This window comes from Coregonus clupeaformis, unplaced genomic scaffold (genome assembly GCF_020615455.1).
Source record: "Coregonus clupeaformis isolate EN_2021a unplaced genomic scaffold, ASM2061545v1 scaf1040, whole genome shotgun sequence".
Lineage (NCBI taxonomy): Eukaryota > Metazoa > Chordata > Actinopteri > Salmoniformes > Salmonidae > Coregonus > Coregonus clupeaformis.
This window is the reverse complement of record NW_025534494.1, coordinates 122,169-148,532: the sequence shown is the minus strand read 5'-3', so window position 1 is coordinate 148,532 and position 26,364 is coordinate 122,169. Positions and strand designations below refer to the sequence as shown.

The following is a 26,364-nucleotide window of genomic DNA, read 5'->3' as shown; positions in this document are numbered from 1 at the left end:
TGGTTCTTCTCTTTAATCATGCTGTTATCATTTTTGTTTTGGTTGTGTTTCCAGCTGGACGGAGATCGATGACATGCTCCGTAAATCCACCAACCTGTTGTTGACGAGGACACTGAGTGGCTGTCTCCAGAACCTCATCAAGAAACCCCATATAGGACTGACTGAGGTGCACAATACATTACAGTTGCGGGACCCTTGCACTTTTGCTAAATAATTCCCTATTTCTTGTCAAATAAGTTGAAATTTAAATTTAAAACACTTTTGGTCTCCGCCTTGTTATTGGATTTTCAACAAACTTAAGTTTACAATTTTATTTTAGAAAATAAAGACATGGCTTGGACAGAATTATTGGCACCCTGAGCTAGTACTTGGTGGCACAGCCTTTGGCCAGGATAACTGCCAACAAATGCTTCCTGTAGCCATCAATGAGCTGCACCTTTCTACTGGTATTTTGTGCCACTCTTCAGCAGCAAACTGCTCTAAATATTCTATGTTTGAGGGGTGCCCTCCACCAACTGCTGTTTTCACATTTTCTCACCATATGTGATTCAGATCTGGACTCTTCACTGGCCACTCCAGAACAGTCCAGATCTCACCATAGGTTTAGGATGTGATTCAGATCTGGACTCTTCACTGGCCACTCCAGAACAGTCCAGGGGTTCTTCCTGACCCATTCCAGGGTGCTTTTATGTGTCTTTGGGGTTGTTGTCTTGCTAGAAGATCCACAACCTTCAACAGAAAAGCCCGATTGAACTTCTCAAAAAACCCACCTAAACAAGCATACATCCTGGGGGTAATTGTTCTGTGGAGCAATGAAACAAAATTAGAGCTATTTGGCAGTACAGATCAGCGCTGTTTATACTGACGACCAAATGAAGCGTTCAACGAAAATAACAACCTCCCTACAATCAAAGATGGGGGAGGTTTGATAATGTTGTGTGGTTGCTTTGCTGCCTCTGGTTCTGGGGGGCCTTGAACGTGTGCAAGACTTCATGAATTCAGCACAATATCAGCTGTTTAGGAGTCCGATGTTCAACCCAGTGTCCAAAACTGGGTCTCCATTGAAGGTTGTGGGTCTTACAGCAGGACATCAAAAACCAGCCAGGAATGGTTAAGAAGAAATGCTGGACTGTTCTGGAGTGGCCAGCGAGGAGTCCAGATCTGAATCACATACAAAACCTATGGCGAGATCTAAAAACCAGTATTTAATGGAGGGCACCCCTCAAACATAGAATATTTAGAGCAGTTTGCTGCTGAAGAGTGGCACAAAATACCAGTAGAAAGGTGCAGCTCATTGATGGCTACAGGAAGCATTTGTTGGCAGTTATCCTGGCCAAAGGCTGTGCCCCCAAGTACTAGCTCTGGGGTGACAATAATTGTAAACTTAAGTTTACTCAAATAAAATTGGTTCTGCAAAATGTGGTCCCATTTACTTCTCTCTCTGTATTCCAGTTGGTCCAGATCATCATCAACACAACCCATCTGGAGCAGGCCTGTAAATACCTGGAGGACTTCATCACCAACATCACTAACGTCTCACCTGAGACCGTGCACACCACACGTCTCTACGGCCTTTCTACCTTTAAGGTATGGAAACTATACATTAACTAACCGTGCACACCACACGTCTCTACGGCCTTTCTACCTTTAAGGTATGGAAACTATACATTAACTAACCGTGCACACCACACGTCTCTACGGCCTTTCTACCTTTAAGGTATGGAAACTATACATTAACTAACCGTGCACACCACACGTCTCTACGGCCTTTCTACCTTTAAGGTATGGAAACTATACATTAACTAACCGTGCACACCACACGTCTCTATGGCCTTTCTACCTTTAAGGTATGGAAACTATACATTAACTAACCGTGCACACCACACGTCTCTATGGCCTTTCTACCTTTAAGGTATGGAAACTATACATTAACTAACCGTACACACCACACGTCTCTACGGCCTTTCTACCTTTAAGGTATGGAAACTATACATTAACTAACCGTGCACACCACACGTCTCTACGGCCTTTCTACCTTTAAGGTATGGAAACTATACATTAACTAACCGTGCACACCACACGTCTCTCACGGCCTTTCTACCTTTAAGGTATGGAAACTATACATTAACTAACCCCGTGCACACCACACGTCTCTATGGCCTTTCTACCTTTAAGGTATGGAAACTATACATTAACTAACCGTACACACCACACGTCTCTCACGGCCTTTCTACCTTTAAGGTATGGAAACTATACATTAACTAACCGTGCACACCACACGTCTCTATGGCCTTTCTACCTTTAAGGTATGGAAACTATACATTAACTAACCGTACACACCACACGTCTCTACGGCCTTTCTACCTTTAAGGTATGGAAACTATACATTAACTAACCGTACACACCACACGTCTCTACGGCCTTTCTACCTTTTAAGGTATGGAAACTATACATTAACTAACCGTGCACACCACACGTCTCTATGGCCTTTCTACCTTTTTTAAGGTATGGAAACTATACATTAACTAACCGTACACACCACACGTCTCTATGGCCTTTCTACCTTTAAGGTATGGAAACTATACATTAACTAACCGTGCACACCACACGTCTCTATGGCCTTTCTACCTTTTAAGGTATGGAAACTATACATTAACTAACCGTGCACACCACACGTCTCTATGGCCTTTCTACCTTTAAGGTATGGAAACTATACATTAACTAACCGTGCACACCACACGTCTCTATGGCCTTTCTACCTTTAAGGTATGGAAACTATACATTAACTAACCGTGCACACCACACGTCTCTACGGCCTTTCTACCTTTTAAGGTATGGAAACTATACATTAACTAACCGTACACACCACACATCTCTATGGCCTTTCTACCTTTAAGGTATGGAAACTATACATTAACTAACCGTACACACCACCCGTCTCTACGGCCTTTCTACCTTTTAAGGTGTTGTTGGAAATCCTTGGGCATTTCAACCTGCATTCTCTACCAGTGTGGCTACTTGACTAACTTGATGTAACTATTAAACAAACAAACTTAAGGGATGTTTCATTAGTCGTAGTGTCTTCTCTTGTGTTGCCTCCGGCTCAGAACATGCTCTCAGGCTCAGAACATGCTCTCAGGCTCAGAACATGCTCTCAGGCTCAGAACATGCTTGTTGCTGGAATAAAGGTGTTTACACAACAGCAATTACACCTGGAACTGTCATAAACTCTACAGAGCTTCAGGTACCTCAGAGTGCACTGGCGTAGTCTTACCTAGCGTAGTCTTACCTGGCGTAGTCTTACCTAGCGTAGTCTTACCTAGCGTAGTCTTACCTGGCGTAGTCTTACCTGGCGTAGTCTTACCTGGCGTTCAGCTCATTCAGTCAGTAGGAACGTGTTGGTGGTCTTCCCTGGCTGTTGTATCCAGGATGCACGTCATGCAGTGGAGGGAGATATCTACACCAAACTGAACCAGAGTACCATTGACATGGTTGTTGTTGTTGTTGTTGACATGGTCTTCCCTGTCTGTTGTATCCAGGATGCACGTCATGCAGCGGAGGGAGAGATCTACACCAAACTGAACCAGAGTACCATTGACATGGTGGTTGTTGTTGTTGTTGTTGACATGGTCTTCCCTGTCCTCAACAGGATGCACGTCATGCAGCGGAGGGAGAGATCTACACCAAACTGAACCAGAGTACCATTGACATGGTTGTTGTTGTTGTTGTTGACATGGTCTTCCCTGTCTTCAACAGGATGCACGTCATGCAGCGGAGGGGGAGAGATCTACACCAAACTGAACCAGAAGATAGATGAGTTTATCCAGCTGGCAGACTATGACTGGGGCATGCCAGAGTCAGACGGCCAGGCCAGTGGATACCTTATGGACCTCATTAACTTCCTCCGCAGCACCTTCCAGGTCTTCACACACCTGCCGGTGAGTTAGCCACGCCCCCGCAGGCAGGGGAACTCTGGGAGATGGAGTTTTGTTGTTGTGAGTTATTATTATTATTGTGGTCATTTGTTGTTATTGAAGTATTATTCTTGTACTATAGTAATGTGTATTCAGTGTTGGAGTTATGTACTGCAGTAATGTGTATTCAGTGTTGGAGTTATGTACTGCAGTAATGTGTATTCAGTGTTGGAGTTATGTACTGCAGTAATGTGTATTCAGGGTTGGAGTTATGTACTGCAGTAATGTGTATTCAGGGTTGGAGTTATGTACTGCAGTAATGTGTATTCGTGGTTGGAGTTATGTACTGCAGTAATGTGTATTCAGTGTTGGAGTTATGTACTGCAGTAATGTGTATTCGTGGTTGTAGTTATGTACTGCAGTAATGTGTATTCAGTGTTGGAGTTATGTACTGCAGTAATGTGTATTCAGGGTTGGAGTTATGTACTGCAGTAATGTGTATTCAGTGTTGGAGTTATGTACTGCAGTAATGTGTATTCAGGGTTGGAGTTATGTACTGCAGTAATGTGTATTCAGGGTTGGAGTTATGTACTGCAGTAATGTGTATTCAGGGTTGGAGTTATGTACTGCAGTAATGTGTATTAGGGGTTGGAGTTATGTACTGCAGTAATGTGTATTCAGGGTTGGAGTTATGTACTGCAGTAATGTGTATTCGGGGTTGGAGTTATGTACTGCAGTAATGTGTATTCAGGGTTGGAGTTATGTACTGCAGTAATGTGTATTCAGGGTTGGAGTTATGTACTGCAGTAATGTGTATTCAGGGTTGGAGTTATGTACTGCAGTAATGTGTATTCAGGGTTGGAGTTATGTACTGCAGTAATGTGTATTCAGGGTTGGAGTTATGTACTGCAGTAATGTGTATTCAGGGTTGGAGTTATGTACTGCAGTAATGTGTATTCAGGGTTGGAGTTATGTACTGCTGCTGCTGCTGCTGCTTATTTTCTGTGCCATTTTCATTCTGTTTTAGTTCCACAGAAAACCTCAAGCGAACTAGATCATTCTAGGTTATGATTCTGACTTGACATAACATTAGACTGAATAGTGACTGGGGAGAATGATACATGGTTATTTCTGGGGGAGAACAACTGCAATGAAACAGACCAAAGATCCAATCCCAGCTGGTCAGGAAGTAGCTAGAGGAGACAGACAGACAGAGCAGACAGACAGACAGACAGACAGACAGACAGACAGACAGACAGACAGACAGACAGACAGACAGAGGACATAAGCTGTGAAACCCCAAACCAGACCTGTTCTAGCGGACTGCTCTGCTGCTTGCTTCCCTATCCTGTATAGAATCATTTCCAGCTTTTTTATTCCCGTTTCCGCTTTTTAAGACGTTGTTTTTTTAAGGAATGTCTCCCCTCTCCAGTGATGTATATCTATAATTGATTTCTCTATTGATTTGACTCCTTCTGCCAGCATGCTTGGTCTGTCTCTGATCTTCCTTCCTGTCCATGTATTGTTACCATACTTTCTCTCTCCTGTTCTGGACATGTTTCATTTGTTTGGGTGGTTCTGGTTCTGCTCAGAATAACTACAATGACCATGCTGCCATGTCGGTAAGTACCCTTCCTGCCCCCTGCTCTACTCTGCTCCACTTCCTGTTCTGCCCTGTCCAGTCCAGGGTAATGCATGATCATGTCTATATTGTGGATTTGCCCCCAGGCTTGTTGCTTCTCCACATGTGATGATGCTAAACTATAGTCATTGACCAACCATAGATCACATTTAGTGCAAGTTGAATCTGCTAGGTTATTTTATCTGTACATTGTCTGTAAACACACACAGGGTGTCCTTGACTATATTTCTAAAGGAAGACAGCTCAGTGTTTACATTTACATTTTACATTTTCATCATTTATCAGACGCTCTTATCCAGAGCCACTTACAGATTGGTGCATTCACCTTATGATAGCCAGTGGGACAACCACTTTACCATTTTTGGGGGTGGGGTAAGGGGGTAGAATGATTACTTTATCCTATCCCAGGTATTCCTTAAAGAGGTAGGGTTTCAAGTGTCTCCGGAAGGTGGTGAGTGACTCCGCTGTCCTGGCGTCGTGAGGGAGCTTGTTCCACCATTGGGGTGCCAGAGCAGCGAACAGTTTTGACTGGGCTGAGCGGGAACTGTGCTTCCATGAGGTAGGGGGGCCAGCAGGCCAGAGGTGGATGAACGCAATGCCCTCGTTTGGGTGTAGGGACTGATCAGAGCCTGAAGGTACGGAGGTGCCGTTCCCCTCACTGCTCCATAGGCAAGCACCATGGTCTTGTAGCAGATGCGAGCTTCAACTGGAAGCCAGTGGAGTGTGCGGAGGAGGGGGTGACGTGAGAGAACTTGGGAAGGTTGAACACAAGACGGGCTGCGGCGTTCTGGATGAGTTGTAGGTTTATTGGCACAGGCAGGAGCCCAGCCAACAGCGAGTTGCAGTAATCCAGACGGAGATGGCAAGTGCCTGGATTAGGACCTGTGCCGCTTCCTGTGTGAGAGCAGGGTCGTACTCTGCGAATGTTGTAGAGCATGAACCTACAGGATCGGGTCACCGCCTTGATGTTAGCGGAGAACGACCGGTGTTTTGTCCAGGGTCACGCCAGGGTCACGCCAGGGTCACGCCTGGACAACGTGTTCAGTATGTGTAGTAGACTATATGGTAACATATGGTTGGCATAAATCAAATCACATTTGATTGGTCACATACACATATTTAGCAGATGTTTTTGCAGGTGTAGCGAAGCTTGTGTTTCGAGCTCCAACAGTGCAGTAGTATATGGAATTAAGAAATATATAAATATTAGGATGAGCAATGTCAGAGTGGCATTGAGTAGAATACAGTATATACATATGAAATTAGTAGAACAGTATGTAAACATTATTAAAGTGACCAGTGAGTCCATGTCTATGTACGTAGGACAGCAGTCTCTAAGGTGCAGGGTTGAGTAACGTGGTAGCCGGCTATATAAATAAAGGATGGGATATCATATTCAACTAGTGTTTCTGTGCTGTTGTCATGTTGAACCACAGTTCTATGTCGTCATGTTGAACACAGCTCTATGTCGTCATGTTGAACACAGCTCTATGTCGTCATGTTGAACACAGCTCTATGTCGTCATGTTGAACACAGTTCTATGTCGTCATGTTGAACACAGCTCTATGTCGTCCATGTTGAACACAGCTCTATGCTCGTCATGTTGAACACAGCTCTATGTCGTCATGTTGAACACAGCTCTATGTCCTATGTCATGTTGAACACAGCTCTGTCTCATTATGTCGTCATGTTGAACACAGCTCTATGCTCGTCATGTTGAACACAGCTCTATGTCGTCATGTTGAACACAGCTCTATGTCGTCATGTTGAACACAGCTCTATGTCGTCATGTTGAACACAGCTTCTATGTCGCCATGTTGAACACAGCTCTATGTCGTCATGTTGAACACAGCTCTATGTCGCCATGTTGAACACAGCTCTATGTCGTCATGTTGAACACAGCTCTATGTCGTCATGTTGAACACAGCTCTATGCTGTCATGTTGAACACAGCTCTATGTCGTCATGTTGAACACAGCTCTATGCTGTCATGTTGAACACTATGTCGTCATGTTGAACACAGCTCTATGTCGCATGTTGAACACAGCTCTATGTCGCCATGTTGACACAGCTCTATGTCGTCATGTTGAACACAGCTCTATGTCGTCATGTTGAACACAGCTCTATGTCGTCATGTTGAACACAGCTCTATGTCGTCATGTTGAACACAGCTCTATGTCGTCATGTTGAACACAGCTCTATGTCGTCATGTTGAACACAGCTCTATGTCGTCATGTTGAACACAGCTCTATGCTAGCTTCCTGCTAGTGAGGCGGTCTATGGGACAGTCGTGCATGGCAGTTTTCTCTCAGCTCTACACTAGAAACCCACTCTTAGGGTGGATCCATGCTGTAGATAGATAGATGGAGATGGATGGATGGATTATAGGAGCCATATACAGTGGCTTCAGAAAGTATTCATACCCCTTGACTTATTCCACATGTTGTGTTGCAGCCTGAATTCAAAATGGATTAAATATATGTTTTTTCCTCACCCATCTACACACAATACCCCATAATGACAAAGGGAAAACACACAATACCCCATAATGACAAAGTGAAAACACGTTTTTAGAAATGTTAGGAAATGTATTGAATATGAAATACTGAAATATCTCATTTACATAAGTATTCACTCCCCTGAGTCAATACATGTTAGAATCACCTTCGGCAGCGATTACATCTGTGAGTCTTTCTGGGTAAGTCTCTAAGAGCGTTGCAAACCTGGAATGTAAAATATTTGCACATTGTTCTTTTTAAAATTCTTCAGCTCTGTCAAGTTTGGTTGTTGATCATTGCTAAACAGCCATTTTCAGGTCTTGCCATAGATTCTCAAGCCGATTCGACCACTCAGGAACATTCAATGTCGTCTTGGTAACCAACTCCAGTGTATATTTGGCCTTGTGTTTTAGGTTTTTGTCCTGCTGGAAGGTGAATTTGTGTTGAATTCACTGTTTGAGCATGACATCTACTTTCACAGTCATCTGAATAGTGACAGTGGTATAGTCTTTGGCATGTCATGTGTTGAGATAGGTTTATTTATTTATTTTAAATTAGGAACACATTCAGGTAGCTTAGTGGTTAAGAGCGTTGTGCCAGTAACCGAAAGGTCGCTGGTTCTAATCCCTGAGCCGACTAGGTGAAAAATCTGTCTGTGCCCTTGAGCAAGGCACTTAACCCTAATTGCTCCTGTAAGTCGCTCTGGATAAGAGCGTCTGCTAAATGACTAAAATTTAAAAAATGTAATGTATTTACAATGACGGCCTACCAAGAGGCAAAAGGCCTCCCCTGCGGGGACAGGGGCTGGGAATAAAAATAAAGATGTAGGACAAAACACACAACACTACATAAAGAGAGACCACAACACTACATAAAGAGAGACACCACAACACTACATAAAGAGAGACACCACAACACTACATAAAGAGAGAGACACCACAACACTACATAAAGAGAGACTCACAACACTACATAAAGAGAGACACCACAACACTACATAAAGAGAGACACCACAACACTACATAAAGAGAGACACCACAACACTACATAAAGAGAGACGCCACAACACTACATAAAGAGAGACGCCACAACACTACATAAAGAGAGACACCACAACACTACATAAAGAGAGACGCCACAACACTACATAAAGAGAGACGCCACAACACTACATAAAGAGAGACACCACAACACTACATAAAGAGAGACACCACAACACTACATAAAGAGAGACACCACAACACTACATAGAGACACCACAACACTACATAAAGAGAGACACCACAACACTACATAAAGAGAGACACCACAACACTACATAAAGAGAGACACCACAACACTACATAAAGAGAGACGCCACAACACTATATAAAGAGAGACACCACAACACTACATAAAGAGAGCGCCACAACACTACATAAAGAGAGACACCACAACACTACATAAAGAGAGACACCACAACACTACATAAAGAGAGACACCACAACACTACATAAAGAGAGACACCACGAACACTAAATAAAGAGAGACGCCTACAACACTACATAAAGAGAGACGCCACAACACTACATAAAGAGAGACACCACAACACTACATAAAGAGAGACACCACAACACTACATAAAGAGAGACACTACAACACTACATAAAGAGAGACACCACAACACTACATAAAGAGAGACACCACAACACTACATAAAGAGAGACTCACAACACTACATAAAAAGAGACACCACAACACTACATAAAGAGAGACGCCACAACACTACATAAAGAGAGACGGCACAACACTACATAAAGAGACACCACAACACTACATAAAGAGAGACCACAACACTACATAAAGAGAGAGACACCACAACACTACATAAAGAGAGACACCACAACACTACATAAAGAGAGACACCACAACACTACATAAAGAGAGACACCACAACACTACATAAAGAGAGACACCACAACACTACATAAAGAGAGACGCCACAACACTACATAAAGAGAGACGCCACAACACTACATAAAGAGAGACGCCACAACACTATATAAAGAGAGACGCCACAACACTACATAAAGAGAGACGCCACAACACTACATAAAGAGAGACACCACAACACTACATAAAGAGAGACACCACAACACTACATAAAGAGAGACACCACAACACTACATAAAGAGAGACACCACAACACTACATAAAGAGAGACACCACAACACTACATAAAGAGAGACACCACAACACTACATAAAGAGAGACACCACAACACTACATAAAGAGAGACACCACAACACTACATAAAGAGAGACACCACAACACTACATAAAGAGAGACTCAACAACACTACATAAAGAGAGACACCACAACACTACATAAAGAGAGACACCACAACACTACATAAAGAGAGAGACACCACAACACTACATAAAGAGAGACACCACAACACTACATAAAGAGAGACGCCACAACACTACATAAAGAGAGACGCCACAACACTACATAAAGAGAGACGCCACAACACTACATAAAGAGAGACGCCACAACACTACATAGAGACGCCACAACACTACATAAAGAGAGACACCACAACACTACATAAAGAGAGACGCACAACACTACATAAAGAGAGACACCACAACACTACATAAAGAGAGACAACACTACATAAAGAGAGACACCACAACACTACATAAAGAGAGACGCCACAACACTACATAAAGAGAGACACCACAACACTACATAAAGAGAGACACCACAACACTACATAAAGAGAGACGCCACAACACTACATAAAGAGAGACACTACAACACTACATAAAGAGAGACACCACAACACTACATAAAGAGAGACACCACAACACTACATAAAGAGAGACTCCACAACACTACATAAAAAGAGACACCACAACACTACATAAAGAGAGAGACGCCACAACACTACATAAAGAGACGGCACAACACTACATAAAGAGACACCACAACACTACATAAAGAGACACCACAACACTACATAAAGAGAGACACCACAACACTACATAAAGAGAGACACCACAACACTACATAAAGAGAGACACCACAACACTACATAAAGAGAGAGACACCACAACACTACATAAAGAGACACCACAACACTACATAAAGAGAGACGCCACAACACTACATAAAGAGAGACACCACAACACTACATAAAGAGAGACACCACAACACTACATAAAGAGAGACACCACAACACTACATAAAGAGAGAACACCACAACACTACATAAAGAGAGAACACCACAACACTACATAAAGAGAGACACCACAACACTACATAAAGAGACTCCACACACTACATAAAGAGAGACACCACAACACTACATAAAGAGAGACACCACAACACCATAAAGAGACACTACAACACTACATAAAGAGACACGCCACAACACTACATAAAGAGACTCATGATAAGCTGTAGACCACACTATCTACCAAGAGTTTTCATCTATATTTTTTCATAGCCGTCTATTTACCACCACAAACCGACTTTACTCCACACACAGAGACGCTGTACAAAGCTCTCCCTCGCCCTCCTTTTGGAAAATCTAACCATAATTCTATCCTGCTGATTCCTGCTTAAAAGCAAAAACTAAAGCAGGAAGTACCAGTGACTCGGTCAATACAAGTGGTCAGATGACACAGATGCTACGCTACAGGACTGTTTTGCTAGCACAGACTGGAATATGTTCTGGGATTCATCCAATGGCATTGAGGAGTTTACCACATCAGTCACCGGCTTAATCAATCAGTGCATCGACGACGTCGTCCCCACAGTGACCGTACGTACATATCCCAACCCAGAAGCCATGGATTACAGGCAACATCCGCACCGAGCTAAAGGCTAGAGCTGCCGCTTTCAAGGAGCGGGACACTAATCCAGACACTTATAAGAAATCCCGCTATGCCCTCCGACGAACCATCAAACAGGCAAAGCGTCAATACAGGACTAAGATTGAATCCTACTACACCGGCTCTGACGCCGTCGGATGTGGCAGGGCTCGCAAACTATTACGGACTACAATGGAAACCCAGCCGCAGCTGCCCAGTGAGCGAGCCTACCAGACGGGCTAAATGCCTTTTATGCTCGCTTCGAGGCAAGCAACACTGAAGCATGCATGAGAGCACCAGCTGTTCCGACGATCACGCGCTCTGTAGCCGATGTGAGCAAGACCTTTAAACAGGTCAACATTCACAAGGCTGTGGTGCCAGATGTATTACCAGGACGTGTACTCAGAGCATGCGCGGACCAACTAGCAAGTGTCTTCACTGACATTTTCAACCTCTCCCTGACCAAGTGTGTAATACCTACATGTTTCAAGCAGACCACCATAGTCCCTTTGTCCAATAAAGTGAAGGTAACCTGCCTAAATGACTACCGCCACGAAGCACTCACGTTGGTAGCCATGAAGTGCTTTGAAAGGGTGGTCATGGCTCACATCAACACCATCATCCCGGAAACCCTAGACCCACTCCAATTCGCATACCGCCCCAACAGATACACAGATGATGCAATCTCAATCGCACTCCACACTGCCCTTTCCCACCTGGACAAAAGGAACACACCTACAGTGGGGAGAACAAGTATTTGATACACTTTTTCTACTTGCAAAGTATGTAGAGGTCTGTAATTTTTATCATAGGTACACTTCAACTGTGAGAGACGGAATCTAAAACGAAAATCCAGAAAATCACATTGTATGATTTTTAAGTAATTAATTTGCATTTTATTGCATGACATAAGTATTTGATACATCAGAAAAGCAGAACTTAATATTTGGTACAGAAACCTTTGTTTGCAATTACAGAGATCATATGTTTCCTGTAGGTCTTGACCAGGTTTGCACACACTGCAGCAGGGATTTTGGCCCACTCCTCCATACAGACCTTCTCCAGATCCTTCAGGTTTCGGGGCTGTCGCTGGGCAATACGGACTTTCAGCTCCCTCCAAAGATTTTCTATTGGGTTCAGGTCTGGAGACTGGCTAGGCCACTCCAGGACCTTGAGATGCTTCTTACGGAGCCACTCCTTAGTTGCCCTGGCTGTGTTTTCGGGTCATTGTCATGCTGGAAGACCCAGCCACAACCCATCTTCAATGCTCTTACTGAGGGAAGGGAGGTTGTTGGCCAAGATCTTGCGATATATGGCCCCATCCATCCTCCCCTCAATACGGTGCAGTCATCCTGTCCCCTTTGCAGAAAAGCATCCCCAAAGAATGATGTTTCCACCTCCATGCTTCACAGTTGGGATGGTGTTCTTGGGGTTGTACTCATCCTTCTTCTTCCTCCAAACACAGCGAGTGGAGTTTAGACAAAAAAAGCTCTATTTTTGTCTCATCAGACCACATGACCTTCTCCCCATTCCTCCTCTGGATCATCCAGATGGTCATTGGCAAACTTCAGACGGGCCTGGACATGCGCTGCTTGAGCAGGGGACTTGCGTGTGCTGCAGGATTTTAATCCATGACGGCGTAGTGTGTTACTAATGGTTTTCTTTGAGACTGTGGTCCCAGCTCTCTTCAGGTCATTGACCAGGTCCTGCCGTGTAGTTCTGGGCTGATCCCTCACCTTCCACATGATCATTGATGCCCCACGAGGTGAGATCTTTGCATGGAGCCCCAGACCGAGTGTGATTGACCGTCATCTTGAACTTCTTCCATTTTCTAATAATTGCGCCAATAGTTGTTGCCTTCTCACCAAGCTGCTTGCCTATTGTCCTGTAGCCCATCCCAGCCTTGTGCAGGTCTACAATTGTATCCCTGATGTCCTTACACTGCTCTCTGGTCTTGGCCATTGTGGAGAGGTTGGAGTCTGTTTGATTGAGTGTGTGGACAGGTGTCTTTTATACAGGTAATGAGTTCAAACAGGTCTAGTTAATACAAGTAATGAGTGGAGAACAGGAGGGCTTCTTAAAGAAAAACTAACATGTCTGTGAGAGCCGGAATTCTTACTGGTTGGTAGGTGATCAAATACTTTTGTCATGCAAATTAATTACTTAAAAATCATACAATGTGATTTTATGGATTTTTGTTTTAGATTCCGTCTCTCACAGTTGAAGTGTACCTATGATAAAAATGACAGACCTCTACATGCTTTGTGGCAGAGGAAAACCTGCAAAATCGGCAGTGTATCAAATACTTGTTCTCCCCACTGTATGTGAGAATGCTATTCATTGACTACAGCTCAGTGTTCAACACCATAGTGTCCACAAAGCTCATCACTAAGCTAAGGACCCTGGGACTAAACACCCTCCCTCTGCAACTGGATCCTGGATTTCCTGACGGGCCGCCGCCAGGTGGTAAGGGTAGACAACAACACATCTGCCACGCTGATCCTCAACACGGGGGACCCTCAGGGGTGCGTGCTTAGTCCCCTCCTGTACTCCCTGTTCACCCATGACTGCGTAGCTAAGCACGGCTCCAACACCATCATTAAGTTTGCTGACGACACAACGGTGGTATGCCTGATCACCGACAACGATGAGACAGCCTATAGGGAGGAGGTCAGAGACCTGGCCGTGTGGTGCCAGGACAACAACCTCTCTCTCTCAACGTGAGCAAGACAAAGGAGATGATTGTAGACTACAAGAAAAAAAAGAGCGAGCATGCCCCCATTCTCATCGACGGGGCTGTAGTGGAGCAGGTTGAGAGCTTCAAGTTCCTGGTGTCCACATCCCCAACAAACTATCATGGTCCAAACACACCAAGACAGTCGTGAAGAGGGCACGACAAAGCCTATCTCCCCCTCAGGAGACTGAAAGGATTTAGCAAGTTCTACAGCTGCACCATCGAGAGCATCCTGACTGGTTGCATCACCGCCTGGTATGGTAACTGCTCGGCCTCCGACAGCAAGGCACTACAGAGGGTAGTGCGTACGGCCCAGAACATCCTGGGGCCAAGCTTCCTGGACCTCTATACCAGGCGGTGTCAGAGGAAGGCCCTAAACATTATCAAAGACTCCAGCCACCCTAGTCATAGACTTTCTCTCTGCTACCGCACGGCAAGCGGTACCGGAGTGTCAAGTCTAGGTCCAAAAGGCTTCTTAACAGCTTCTACCCCCAAGCCATAAGACTCCTGAACAGCTAATCATGGCTACCCGACTATTTGCACTGCCCCCCCTCCCAACCTCCTCTTTTCGCTGCTGCTACTCTGTTTATTATTTATGCATAGTCACTTTAACTCTACCCACATGTACATATTACATTTACATGTAAGTCATTTAGCAGACGCTCTTTTCCAGAGCGACTTACCTCAATTACCTCGACTAACCGGTGCCCCCGCACATTGACTCTGTACCGGTACCCCCTGTATATAACCACCCTACTGTTATTTTATTTTACTGCTGCTCTTTAATTATTTTTGATTTAGATTTTTTTCTTAAACTGCATTGTTGGTTATGGGCTTGTAAGTAAGCATTTCACTGTAATGTCTACACCTGTTGTATTCGGCGCATGTGGCAAATACAATTTGATTTGATACCCAAGAAGACTGGAGGCTGTATTCACTGCCAAAGGTGCTTCAACAAAGTACTGAGTAAAGGGTCTGAATACTTATGTAAATGTTATATTTCAGTTTTTTATTTGTAATACATTTGCAAACATTTCTAAAAACCTGTTTTTGCTTTGTCATTATGGGGTATTTTGTGTAGATTGATGAGGGGGAAAAAAACATTTTAATACATTTTAGAATATGGCTGTAACGTAACAAAATGTGGAAAAAGTGAAAGGGTCTGAATGGGACAAGAGGACAGAGGGACAAAAAAAATGTGATTAGAAATAAAAGTGCTAAAAAATATGTTGGCTCGCTATTTAAAAAGTTGGAGAACAAGCTATAGGATGAAAAATACCATGCGTTTTTGGCACGGTACAACTGACTAGCGCTAGCTAATGCTACTTACAGTAGCAAAATCCAAATATTGGATTTATTTTATTTTATTTATCGTACTTGGGAGTCAAATATCGATATAATATCGCCCAAAAATAATATTGCTATGATCCGACAAGATTCCCCATCACTACTATAAGGAGCACGGTGGCATCTGGGGTGCAGCCAGAGTATTCTCTCTCCTCTTCTGCCTATCTGGGGAACACGGCTCTGGGTCTACACGCCCTGAGTTCCCCATGTTCCCCAGAGTGAGGCTGCCTATCTGGGGAACACGGCTCTGGGTCTACACGCCTGAGTCCCCCATGTTCCCCAGAGTGAGGCTGCCTATCTGGGGATCACGGCTCTGGGTCTACATGCCCTGAGTTCCCCCATGTTCCCCCAGAGTGAGGCTGCCTATCTGGGGAACACGGCTCTGGGTCTACACGCCCTGAGTTCCCCATGTTCCCCAGAGTGAGGCTGCCTATCTGGGGAACACGGCTCTGGGTCTACACGCCTGAGTTCCCCATGTTCCCCAGAGTGAGGCTGCCTATCTGGGGAACACGGCTCTGAGTCTACACGCCCTGAGTTCCCCATGTTCCCCAGAGTGAGGCTGCCTATCTGGGGAACACGGCTCCGGGTCTACACGCCCTGAGTTCCCCATGTTCCCCAGAGTGAGGCTGCCTATCCCTGGGGAACACGGCTCTGGGTCTACAACGCCCTGAGTTCCCCATGTTCCCCAGAGTGAGGCTGCCTATCTGGGGAACACGGCTCCTGGGTCTACACGCCCTGAGTTCCCCATGTTCCCCAGAGTGAGGCTGCCTATCTGGGGAACACGGCTCTGGGTCTACACGCCCTGAGTTCCCCATGTTCCCCAGAGTGAGGCTGCCTATCTGGGGAACACGGCTCTGGGTCTACACGCCCTGAGTTCCCCATGTTCCCCAGAGTGAGGCTGCCTATCTGGGGATCACGGCTTTGGGTCTACACGCCTGAGTTCCCCATGTTCCCCAGAGTGAGGCTGCCTATCTGGGGACGGCTCTGGGTCTACAAGCCCTGAGTTCCCCATGTTCCCAGAGTGAGGCTGCCTATCTGGGGAACACGGCTCTGGGTCTACACGCCCTGAGTTCCCCATGTTCCCCAGAGTGAGGCTGCCTATCTGGGGATCACTGCTCTGGGTCTACACGCCCTGAGTTCCCCATGTTCCCCAGAGTGAGGCTGCCTATCTGGGGAACACGGCTCTGGGTCTACACGCCCTGAGTTCCCCATGTTCCCCAGAGTGAGGCTGCCTATCTGGGGATCACGGCTCTGGGTCTACACGCCCTGAGTTCCCCATGTTCCCCAGAGTGAGGCTGCCTATCTGGGGATCACGGCTCTGGGTCTACACGCCCTGAGTTCCCCATGTTCCCCAGAGTGAGGCTGCCTATCTGGGGAACACGGCTCTGGGTCGACACGCCCTGAGTTCCCCATGTTCCCAGAGTGAGGCTGCCTATCTGGGGATCACGGCTCTGGGTCCACGCCCTGAGTTCCCCATGTTCCCAGAGTGAGGCTGCCTATCTGGGGAACACGGCTCTGGGTCTACACGCCCTGAGTTCCCCATGTTCCCCAGAGTGAGGCTGCCTATCTGGGGATCACGGCTCTGGGTCTACACGCCCTGAGTTCCCCATGTTCCCCAGAGTGAGGCTGCCTATCTGGGGATCACGGCTCTGGGTCTACACGCCCTGAGTTCCCCATGTTCCCCAGAGTGAGGCTGCCCCTATCCGGGGATCACGGCCTCTGGGTCTACACGCCCTGAGTTCCCCCATGTTCCCCAGAGTGAGGCTGCCTATCTGGGGATCACGGCTCTGGGTCTACACGCCCTGAGTTCCCCATGTTCCCCAGAGTGAGGCTGCCTATCTGGGGATCACGGCTCTGGGTCTACACGCCCTGAGTTCCCCATGTTCCCAGAGTGAGGCTGCCTATCTGGGGATCACGGCTCTGGGTCTACACGCCCTGAGTTCCCCATGTTCCCCAGAGTGAGGCTGCCTATCTGGGGATCACGGCTCTGGGTCTACACGCCCTGAGTTCCCCCATGTTCCCAGAGTGAGGCTGCCTATCTGGGGAACACGGCTCTGGGTCTACACGCCGCTGAGTTCCCCATGTTCCCCAGAGTGAGGCTGCCTATCTGGGGATCACGGCTCTGGGTCTACACGCCTGAGTTCCCCATGTTCCCCAGAGTGAGGCTGCCTATCTGGGGATCACGGCTCTGGGTCTACACGCCCTGAGTTCCCCATGTTCCCCAGAGTGAGGCTGCCTATCTGGGTATCACGGCTCTGGGTCTACACGCCCTGAGTTCCCCATGTTCCCCAGAGAGTGAGGCTGCCTATCTGGGAACACGGCTCTGGGTCTACACGCCCTGAGTTCCCCATGTTCCCAGAGTGAGGCTGCCCTATCTGGGGAACACGGCTCTGGGTCTACACGCCCTGAGTTCCCATGTTCCCAAGAGTGAGGCTGCCTATCTGGGGATCATGGCTCTGGGTCTACACGCCCTGAGTTCCCCCATGTTCCCCAGAGTGAGGCTGCCTATCTGGGGATCATGGCTCTGGGTCTACACGCCTGAGTTCCCCATGTTTCCCAGAGTGAGGCTGCCTATCTGGGGATCACGGCTCTGGGTCTACACGCCCTGAGTTCCCCATGTTCCCAGAGTGAGGCTGCCTATCTGGGGAACACGGCTCTGGGTCTACACGCCCTGAGTTCCCCATGTTCCCCAGAGTGAGGCTGCCTATCTGGGGATCATGGCTCTGGGTCTACACGCCTGAGTTCCCCATGTTCCCCAGAGTGAGGCTGCCTATCTGGGGATCACGGCTCTGGGTCTACACGCCTGAGTTCCCCATGTTCCCCAGAGTGAGGCTGCCTATCTGGGGAACACGGCTCTGGGTCTACACGCCCTGAGTTCCCCCATGTTCCCCATAGTGAGGCTGCCTATCTGGGGATCACGGCTCTGGGTCTACACGCCTGAGTTCCCCATGTTCCCCAGAGTGAGGCTGCCTATCTGGGGAACACGGCTCTTGGGTCTACACGCCCTGAGTTCCCCATGTTCCCCAGAGTGAGGCTGCCTATCTGGGGATCACGGCTCTCTGGGTCTACACGCCCTGAGTTCCCCATGTTCCCCAGAGTGAGGCTGCCTATCTGGGGATCATGGCTCTGGGTCTACACGCCCTGAGTTCCCCATGTTCCCCAGAGTGAGGCTGCCTATCTGGGGATCACGGCTCTGGGTCTACACGCCCTGAGTTCCCCATGTTCCCCAGAGTGAGGCTGCCTATCTGGGGGAACACGGCTCTGGGTCTACACGCCCTGAGTTCCCCATGTTCCCCAGAGTGAGGCTGCCTATCTGGGGATCACGGCTCTGGGTCTACACGCCCTGAGTTCACCATGTTCCCCCAGAGTGAGGCTGCCTATCTGGGGATCACGGCTCCTGGGTCTACACGCCCTAAGTTCCCAGAGTGAGGCTGCCTATCTGGGGATCATGGCTCTGGGTCTACACGCCCTGAGTTCCCCATGTTCCCCAGAGTGAGGCTGCCTATCTGGGGAACACGGGCTCTGGGTCTACACGCCCTGAGTTCCCCATGTTCCCCAGAGTGAGGCTGCCTATCTGGGGAACACGGCTCTGGGTCTACACGCCCTGAGTTCCCCATGTTCCCCAGAGTGAGGCTGCCTATCTGGGGATCATGGCTCTGGGTCTACACGCCCTGAGTTCCCCATGTTCCCCAGAGTGAGGCTGCCTATCTGGGGAACACGGCTCTGGGTCTACACGCCCTGAGTTCCCCATGTTCCCCAGAGTGAGGCTGCCTATCTGGGGAACACGGCTCTGGGTCTACATGCCCTGAGTTCCCCATGTTCCCCAGAGTGAGGCTGCCTATCTGGGGATCATGGCTCTGGGTCTACACGCCCTGAGTTCCCCATGTTCCCCAGAGTGAGGCTGCCTATCTGGGGATCACGGCTCTGGGTCTACACGCCCTGAGTTCCCCATGTTCCCAGAGTGAGGCTGCCTATCTGGGGAACACGGCTCTGGGTCTACACGCCCTGAGTTCCCCATGTTCCCCAGAGTGAGGCTGCCTATCTGGGGATCACGGCTCTGGGTCTACACGCCCTGAGTTTCCCATGTTCCCCAGAGTGAGGCTGCCTATCTGGGGATCACGGCTCTGGGTCTACACGCCCTGAGTTCCCCATGTTCCCCAGAGTGAGGCTGCCTATCTGGGGATCACGGCTCTGGGTCTACACGCCCTGAGTTCCCATGTTCCCCAGAGTGAGGCTGCCTATCTGGGGATCACGGCTCTGGGTCTACACGCCCTGAGTTCCCCATGTTCCCCAGAGTGAGGCTGCCTATCTGGGGAACACGGCTCTGGGTCTACACGCCCTGAGTTCCCCATGTTCCCCAGAGTGAGGCTGCCTATCTGGGGATCACGGCTCTGGGTCTACACGCCCTGAGTTCACCATGTTCCCCAGAGTGAGGCTGCCTATCTGGGGATCACGGCTCTGGGTCTACACGCCCTGAGTTCCCCATGTTCCCCAGAGTGAGGCTGCCTATCTGGGGATCATGGCTCTGGGTCTACACGCCCTGAGTTCCCCATGTTCCCCAGAGTGAGGCTGCCTATCTGGGGAACACGGCTCTGGGTCTACACGCCCTGAGTTCCCCATGTTCCCCAGAGTGAGGCTGCCTATCTGGGAACACGCTCTGGGTCTACACGCCCCTGAGTTCCCCATGTTCCCAGAGTGAGGCTCCTATCTGGGGATCATGGCTCTGGGTCTACACGCCTGAGTTCCCATGTTCCCCAGAGTGAGGCTGCCTATCTGGAACACGGCTCTGGGTCTACACGCCCTGAGTTCCCATGTTCCCCAGAGTGATGCTGCCTATCTGGGGAACACGGCTCTGGGTCTACACGCTGAGTTCCCCATGTTCCCCAGAGTGAGGCTGCCTATCTGGGGAACACGGCTCTGCGTCTACACGCCCTGAGTTCCCCATGTTCCCCAGAGTGAGGCTGCCTATCCCGGGGAACACGGCTCTGGGTCTACACGCCCTGAGTTCCCCATGTTCCCCAGAGTGAGGCTGCCTATCTGGGGATCACGGCTCTGGGTCTACACGCCCTGAGTTCCCCATGTTCCCCAGAGTGAGGCTGCCTATCTGGGGATCATGGCTCTGGGTCTACACGCCCTGAGTTCCCCATGTTCCCCAGAGTGAGGCTGCCTATCTGGGGATCACGGCTCTGGGTCCACGCCCTGAGTTCCCCATGTTCCCCAGAGTGAGGCTGCCTATCTGGGGAACACGGCTCTTGGGTCTACACGCCTGAGTTCCCCATGTTCCCCAGAGTGAGGCTGCCTACTGGGGATCACGGCTCTGGGTCTACACGCCCTGAGTTCCCCATGTTCCCCAGAGTGAGGCTGCCTATCTGGGGATCATGGCTCTGGGTCTACACGCCTGAGTTCCCCATGTTCCCCAGAGTGAGGCTGCCTATCTGGGGAACACGGCTCTGGGTCTACATGCCTTGAGTTCCCCATGTTCCCCAGAGTGATGCTGCCTATCTGGGGAACACGGCTCTGGGTCTACACCTGAGTTCCCCATGTTCCCCAGAGTGAGGCTGCCTATCTGGGGAACACGGCTCTGCGTCTACACGCCCTGAGTTCCCCATGTTCCCAGAGTGAGGCTGCCTATCTGGGGATCACGGCTCTGGGTCTACACGCCCTGAGTTCCCCATGTTCCCCAGAGTGAGGCTGCCTATCTGGGAACACGGCTCTGGGGTCTACACGCCCTGAGTTCCCCATGTTCCCCAGAGTGAGGCTGCCTATCTGGGGATCACGGCTCTGGGTCTACACGCCCTGAGTTCCCCATGTTCCCCAGAGATCTTTACAAGTATTTTGATCGTCCCTGTAGTCGGAATACGCTCAAGCATTCCAGGAGACCGGTCAAATTGTCAGCACCCCTGAGAGGGCCCCCGTGTTGAGGATCAGCGTGGCAGATGTGTTATTACCTACCCTTACCACCTGGGGGCGGCCCGTCAGGAAGTCCAGGATCCAGTTGGAGAGGGAGGTGTTTAGTCCCAGGGTCCTTAGCTTAGTGATGAGCTTTGAGGGCACTATGTTGTTGAACGCTGCGCTGTAGTCAATGAATAGCATTCTCACATAGGTGTTCCTCTTGTCCAGGTGGGAAAGGGCAGTGTGGAGTGCAATAGAGATTGCATCATCTGTGGATCTATTTGGGCGGTATGCAAATTGGAGTGGTCTAGGGTTTCTGGGATAATGGTGTTGTGAGTCATGACCAGCCTTTCAGCACTTCATGACTACAGACGTGAGTGCTACGGGTCGGTAGTCATTTATGCAGGTTATCTTAGTGTTCTTGCCTGTTTGATGGCTCGTCGGAGGGCATAGCGGGATTTCTTATAAGCGTCCGGGTTAGAGTCCTGCTCCTTGAAACGGCAGCTCTACCCTTTAGCTCAGTGCGGATGTTTCCTGTAATCCATGGCTTCTGGTTGGGGGTATGTACGTACGGTCACTGTGGGGACGACGTCATCGATGCACTTATTGATGAAGCCAGTGACTGATGTGGTGTACTCCTCAATGCTTTCAGAAGAATCCCGGAACATATTCCAGTCTGTTCTAGCAAAACAGTCCTGTAGCTTAGCATCTGCTTCATCTGACCACTTCCTTATTAACCGAGTCACTGGTGCTTCCTGCTTTAGTTTTTGCTTATAAGCAGGAATCAGGAGGATAGAGTTATGGTCAGATTTACCAAATGGAGGGCGAGGGAGAGCTTTGGACGCGTCTCTGTGTGTGGAGTAAAGGTGGTCTAGAGTTTTCCTGTTTACTTATGACCTTATACAGCTCATTGAGTGCAATCTTAGTGCCTGCATCGGTTTGTGGTGGTAAATAGACAGCTACGAAAAATATAGAAGAAAACTCTCTTGGTAGATAGTGGGTCTACAGCTTATCATGAGATACTCTACCTCAGGCGAGCAAAACCTTGAGACTTCCTTTGTATTAGATTTATGCACCAGCTGTTGTTTACATATATACAGACCGCCACCCCTTGTCTTACCGGAGTCAGCCGTTCTATCCTGCCGATGTAGCGTATATCCAGGCTCTGTCGTAGCCGGCCGTGACCGGGAGACCCATGGGGCGGCGCACAATTGGCCCAGTGTCGTCCAGGGTAGGGGAGGGAATGGCCGGCAGGGATGTTGGTAGAGCAGGGTTGTGGGTTTGTTTCCCACGGGGCCAGTATGAAAAAATTAAATAATGTATGCACTCACTAACTGTAAGTCGCTCTGGATAAGAGCGTCTGCTAAATGACAAAAATGTAAAATGTATCCCGCCAGCTGTATATTGTCCATGTACGTTCAGCCACGACTCGGTGAAACATAAGATATTACAGTTTTTAATGTCCCGTTGGTAGGATAACCTTAATCTTAGGTCATCCAATTTATATTGAAATGATTGAACATTGGCTAATAGGATTGATGGAAGAGGCAGTTTACTCGCCGCCGGATCCCCCCAAGGCACCCCGACCTACGTCCACGATATCTCCGTTTCTTTCTCATGCGAATGACGGGATTTGGGCCTTGTCGGGTGTCTGTAGGATATCCTTCGCGTCCGACTCGATTGAAGAAAAAGTATTAGTCCAATACGAGGTGAGTAATCGCTGTCCTGATATCCAGAAGCTCTTTTTGGTTATCAGAGACGATGGCAGAAACATTATGTACTGAATAAATTACAAATAATGCGAAAAAAACACACATAATAGTACAATTGGTTAGAGGGCTGTAAAACGGCTGCCATCTTCTTCGCTACAAGCTTGGCACACCTGCCGCTGAAAAACATCCCCACAGCATGATGCTGCCTCCACCATGCTTCACTGTAGGGATGGTATTGGCCAGGTGATAGCGGTGCCTGGTTTCCTCCAGACGTGACGCTGGCATTCAGGCCAAAGAGTTTAATCTTGGTTTCATCAGACCAGAGAATCTTGTTTCTCATGGTCTGAGAGTCCTTTAGGTTCCTTTTGGCAAACTCCAAGTGGGCTGTCATGTGCCTTTTACTGAGGAGTGGCTTCCGTCTGGCCACACTACCATACATGCCTGATTGGTGGAGTGCTGCAGAGATGGTTGTCCTTCTAGAAAGTTCTCCCATCTCCACAGAGGAACTCTGGAGCTCTGTCAGACTGACCATCGGGTTCTTGGTCACCTCCCTGACCAAGGCCCTTCTCCCCCGATTGCTTGGTTTTTGCTCTGACATGCACTGTCAACTGTGGGACCTTGTATAGACAGGTGTGTGCCTTTTAAAAATCATGTCCAATCAATTGAATTTACCACAGGTGGACTCCAATTAAGTTGTAGAAACATCTCAAGGATGATCAATGGAAACAGGATGCACCTGATGAGGGAAAAAAGTATATAATACATTTTAGAATAAGGCAACAAAATGTGGAAAAAGTGAAGGGGTCTGAATACTTTCCCAATGTGTTGTGAGCAATATGTTTGGAACATCGAATCGCAGTATCGAATCACAATACATATAGAATCGTGAGAATCTCAATACATATCGTATCGGGCACCAGTATGTTGATAATACCGTATCGCTGGCCGTTCTCAGCCGTACTATATCCCTATATAGTGCACTACTATGGGGAATAGGGTGCTATTTGGGGACGCAGACGTTGTTGCTCTCTGACTGTTGGGATGGATGTTGGAGGTCTATTCTGCTAGGCCTCTACTACTTTATCTACCCTGGGATCACTGCCTATTGGGTTGAACACTTTCTCAAAATTGCCAGGTTTTCCAGAAATCCCGGTTGGAATCGGTTGGGAATAAGCAGGAAAATCTGGGAATCCTCCAGTTGGGGATTTCTGGAAAACCTGGGAATTTTGGGAAAGTTAACTGAATTGTTCAACCCCTGTAGGCGTGATCCCAGGGTGGTAAAAAAAGAAAGGTGTGGGACTGAAAGGTGTCTCTTCTGATGCTGAAAGATTTCCAGAATAGACCTCTAACTGCCCTCCGACCCTCCGACCCTCCCACACCACCCATCCCTGATCCTGACCTGGCAGGGCTAGCGACCCTCCGACCCTCCCACACCACCCATCCCTGATCCTGACCTGGCAGGGCTAGCGACCCTCCGACCCTCCCACACCACCCCATCCCTGATCCTGACCTGGCAGGGCTAGCGACCCTCCGACCCTCCCACACCACCCATCCCTGATCCTGACCTGGCAGGGCTAGCGACCCTCCGACCCTCCCACACCACCCATCCCTGATCCTGACCTGGCAGGGCTAGCGACCCTCCGACCCTCCCACACCACCCATCCCTGATCCTGACCTGGCAGGGCTAGCGACCCTCCCGACCCTCCCACACCACCCATCCCTGATCCTGACCTGGCAGGGGCTAGCGACCCTCCGACCCTCCCACACCACCCATCCCGATCCTGACCTGGCAGGGCTAGCGACCCTCCGACCCTCCCACACCACCCATCCCTGATCCTGACCTGGCAGGGGCTAGCGACCCTCCGACCTCCCACACCACCCATCCCTGATCCTGACCTGGCAGGGCTAGCGACCCTCCGACCCTCCCACACCACCCATCCCTGATCCTGACCTGGCAGGGCTGGCGACCCTCCGACCCTCCCACACCACCCATCCCTGATCCTGACCTGGCAGGGCTAGGACCCTCCGACCCTCCCACACACCACCCATCCTGATCCTGACCTGGCAGGGCTAGCGACCCTCCGACCCTCCCACACCACCCATCCCTGATCCTGACCTGGCAGGGCTAGCGCACCCTCCGACCCTCCCACACCACCCATCCCTGATCCTGACCTGGCAGGGCTAGCGACCCTCCGACCCTCCCACACCACCCATCCCTGATCCTGACCTGGCAGGGCTAGCGACCCTCCGACCCTCCCACACCACCCATCCCTGATCCTGACCTGGCAGGGCTACACCCTCCGACCCTCCCACACCACCCATCCCTGATCCTGACCTGGCAGGGGCTAGCGACCCCTCCGACCCTCCCACACCACCCATCCCTGATCCTGACCTGGCAGGGCTAGCGACCCTACGACCCTCCCACACCACCCATCCCTGATCCTGACCTGGCAGGGCTAGCGACCCCTCCGACCCTCCCACACCACCCATCCCTGATCCTGACCTGGCAGGGCTAGCGACCCTCCCGACCCTCCCACACCACCCATCCCTGATCCCTGACCTGGCAGGGCTAAGCGACCCCTCGACCCTCCCACACCACCCATCCCTGGTCCTGACCTGGCAGGGCTAGCGACCCCTCCGACCCTCCCACACCACCCATCCTGATCCTGACCTGGCAGGGCTAGCGACCCTCCCGACCCTCCCACACCACCCATCCCTGATCCTGACCTGGCAGGGCTAGCTTGGGATCGTGTTTGTGTAAACAAA

The 26,364-nt window shown here is 49.0% G+C and overlaps 1 protein-coding gene across 1 annotated transcript in view; it reads left to right on the top strand.

The window, feature by feature from the left end:
• The window catches only part of LOC123486160 (exocyst complex component 6-like), a gene marked incomplete at its 5' end in the record, with an annotated part of 83,292 nt that overhangs the window by 14,101 nt on the left and 42,827 nt on the right, over positions 1-26,364 (top strand). The window contains 4 exons of the mRNA XM_045217372.1: positions 55-166; positions 1,453-1,587; positions 3,540-3,602; positions 3,807-3,938. Coding sequence (XP_045073307.1) covers positions 55-166; positions 1,453-1,587; positions 3,540-3,602; positions 3,807-3,938 — 442 coding nt within the window. The remainder of the gene's footprint in view (positions 1-54; positions 167-1,452; positions 1,588-3,539; positions 3,603-3,806; positions 3,939-26,364) is intronic.